Source organism: Triticum dicoccoides, chromosome 7B, assembly GCF_002162155.2.
Source record: "Triticum dicoccoides isolate Atlit2015 ecotype Zavitan chromosome 7B, WEW_v2.0, whole genome shotgun sequence".
Classification (NCBI taxonomy): domain Eukaryota; kingdom Viridiplantae; phylum Streptophyta; class Magnoliopsida; order Poales; family Poaceae; genus Triticum; species Triticum dicoccoides.
The window spans coordinates 14,858,512-14,860,132 of record NC_041393.1 but is presented as its reverse complement, the minus strand read 5'-3'; the positions used below and the strand labels follow the sequence as shown (position 1 = coordinate 14,860,132).

The following is a 1,621-nucleotide window of genomic DNA, read 5'->3' as shown; positions in this document are numbered from 1 at the left end:
TAAAGGTGGGGTTAAAATATATGACATGGACATACTGAAAGTTTTGAGTTATTCTTTTTAGGTAAGAGACAAGATAATTTTTTCCCGTTGAACACACGGGCATGTTGCTAGTACTTTTCTATGTACTTACGCAGGAGCAAAGACAGAGTCCTTTCATCATTGACACTCCGACTTACTCATTCTAAATTAACTTATCTTTCCATGTCAACCTAAACTCCTCCGATGGCTTTTCCTGTCAATCGCTTTTCGGTGCGGTTGGAACGTATTTTTATACATGGCGTCTTCAGTTGTCTATATGTAACTATATTTGCATGTAACATTTACATCTTTAATCTCAACCCTTAATCTCTAAAATAAGTGGTCAAGATAATTTAATCTATATGGACGAACGTAATGGTTTGTTTGATTCTTATTTTAATTTTATAATAGATAGATATTTTTTAGAGAAGTTCTTCATTTGGTGCCAACTTTCAGAAATAGGCTAATATTGTCAAAATCATCTGCGACGAGGTACTCTAAAATGACTTGCAATCAAAGAACATAGATTGCATGAGAAGGAAATCAAAGAAGATGGTGCGCACACATGCACATCCGTACACGGAAACTAAGTCACCCTAATGACACACGTACAAGTGTGTGGGTTTTATTGCTTATTATTCCCTCCGTTCCAAAATATTTTACTCTTAAATGGATGTATCTACACACAAAAAACATGTCTAGATACACTCACTCGTCTAGAAAGCACATATGATCGGCAGGACATGAGCATATATATCAGTAGGGAAGAATCCCTGTGGTCCTACCGTACTCAACGACATCGTCAAAGATTTCACCCAGGTCATCGTACTTGTACTTGAACCCTTCACTGATGAGCTTCTCGGAAGAAACACTCACTCTTGGCTTCTCAGGGTACGCATCAAAACTGCAAAAAAAAAACACATGGATATATCGTTAAAGCCCGCGATAAGAAACAATATATCCGTGTGTGTGTGTCTCGTGGAAGGCAACTCATCATCATAGTCTGATATACCGTTCAGGTTTCACGATGTATTGTGGGTACTTCTCCACCAGGAGACGGGCGAGCTGGGGGATGGTGGTGTTGTGGCTGCAGCAGATGTACCTCCCCGATGATGGCTCGTTCTCGGCGAGGAACACCTCGGCGCGGCAGAGGTCGTCCACGTGGATTATCGCCACAGAGTCCGTGACCGACTGCAGGCCTTTCAGGATATCCAGCTGTGCCTCGTCACCTGCAAAAGATATATATATATATATATAGACACCAGACAGTTTTTCTAGTTGGTCGTTAACAGAGATATAATAAAATGATACTAGTAGAAGAGAAATGCTCACCAGACAACAAGGAGAGGATAGCGGGGACGCTGGTTTTGGCCTGCGAGACCGGCGCTGCGCCCAGGGTGAACGCGGGCAGCACGGTCACTAGGCTGATGCCGCTCTCCTCCGCGAACTTGCTCGCCGCCTCTTCCAGAAGCACCTTCGACACCGCGTAGTCCTGCAGCAGCGCGACCACCGTCATGGTCAGGGCATGGTGTCGTGTTCCACCACGTGGTTGTGTCAGACCAACCGCACATGTGTGTGTGTGTGTGTGTGTGTGTGTGTGTGT

The 1,621-nt window shown here is 44.0% G+C and overlaps 1 protein-coding gene across 1 annotated transcript; it reads right to left on the bottom strand.

The window, feature by feature from the left end:
* Positions 1-511: 511 nt before the first annotated feature.
* LOC119340433 (anthocyanidin reductase ((2S)-flavan-3-ol-forming)-like) lies at positions 512-1,584 on the bottom strand. The gene is made up of 3 exons (XM_037612341.1): positions 1,351-1,584; positions 1,031-1,247; positions 512-922 (listed from the first exon to the last, which is right to left on the bottom strand). The coding sequence occupies exons 1-3, from the start codon at positions 1,532-1,534 to the stop codon at positions 775-777; spliced, it is 549 nt and encodes a 182-aa protein (XP_037468238.1). The 5' UTR covers positions 1,535-1,584; the 3' UTR covers positions 512-774.
* Positions 1,585-1,621: the final 37 nt, after the last annotated feature.

What these genes read in the sequence shown, in the direction of transcription:
- LOC119340433 (XM_037612341.1), bottom strand. Translation starts at nt 1,534, where the DNA reads ATGACGGTGGTCGCGCTGCTGCAGGACTACGCGGTGTCGAAGGTGCTT. An exon ending in TATCCTCTCCTTGTTGTCTG is followed by an intron (nt 1,248 to 1,350) that starts GTGAGCATTTCT and finishes TATCTTTTGCAG; the next exon opens with GTGACGAGGCACAGCTGGAT. An exon ending in TACATCGTGAAACCTGAACG is followed by an intron (nt 923 to 1,030) that starts GTATATCAGACT and finishes TTTTTTTTGCAG; the next exon opens with TTTTGATGCGTACCCTGAGA.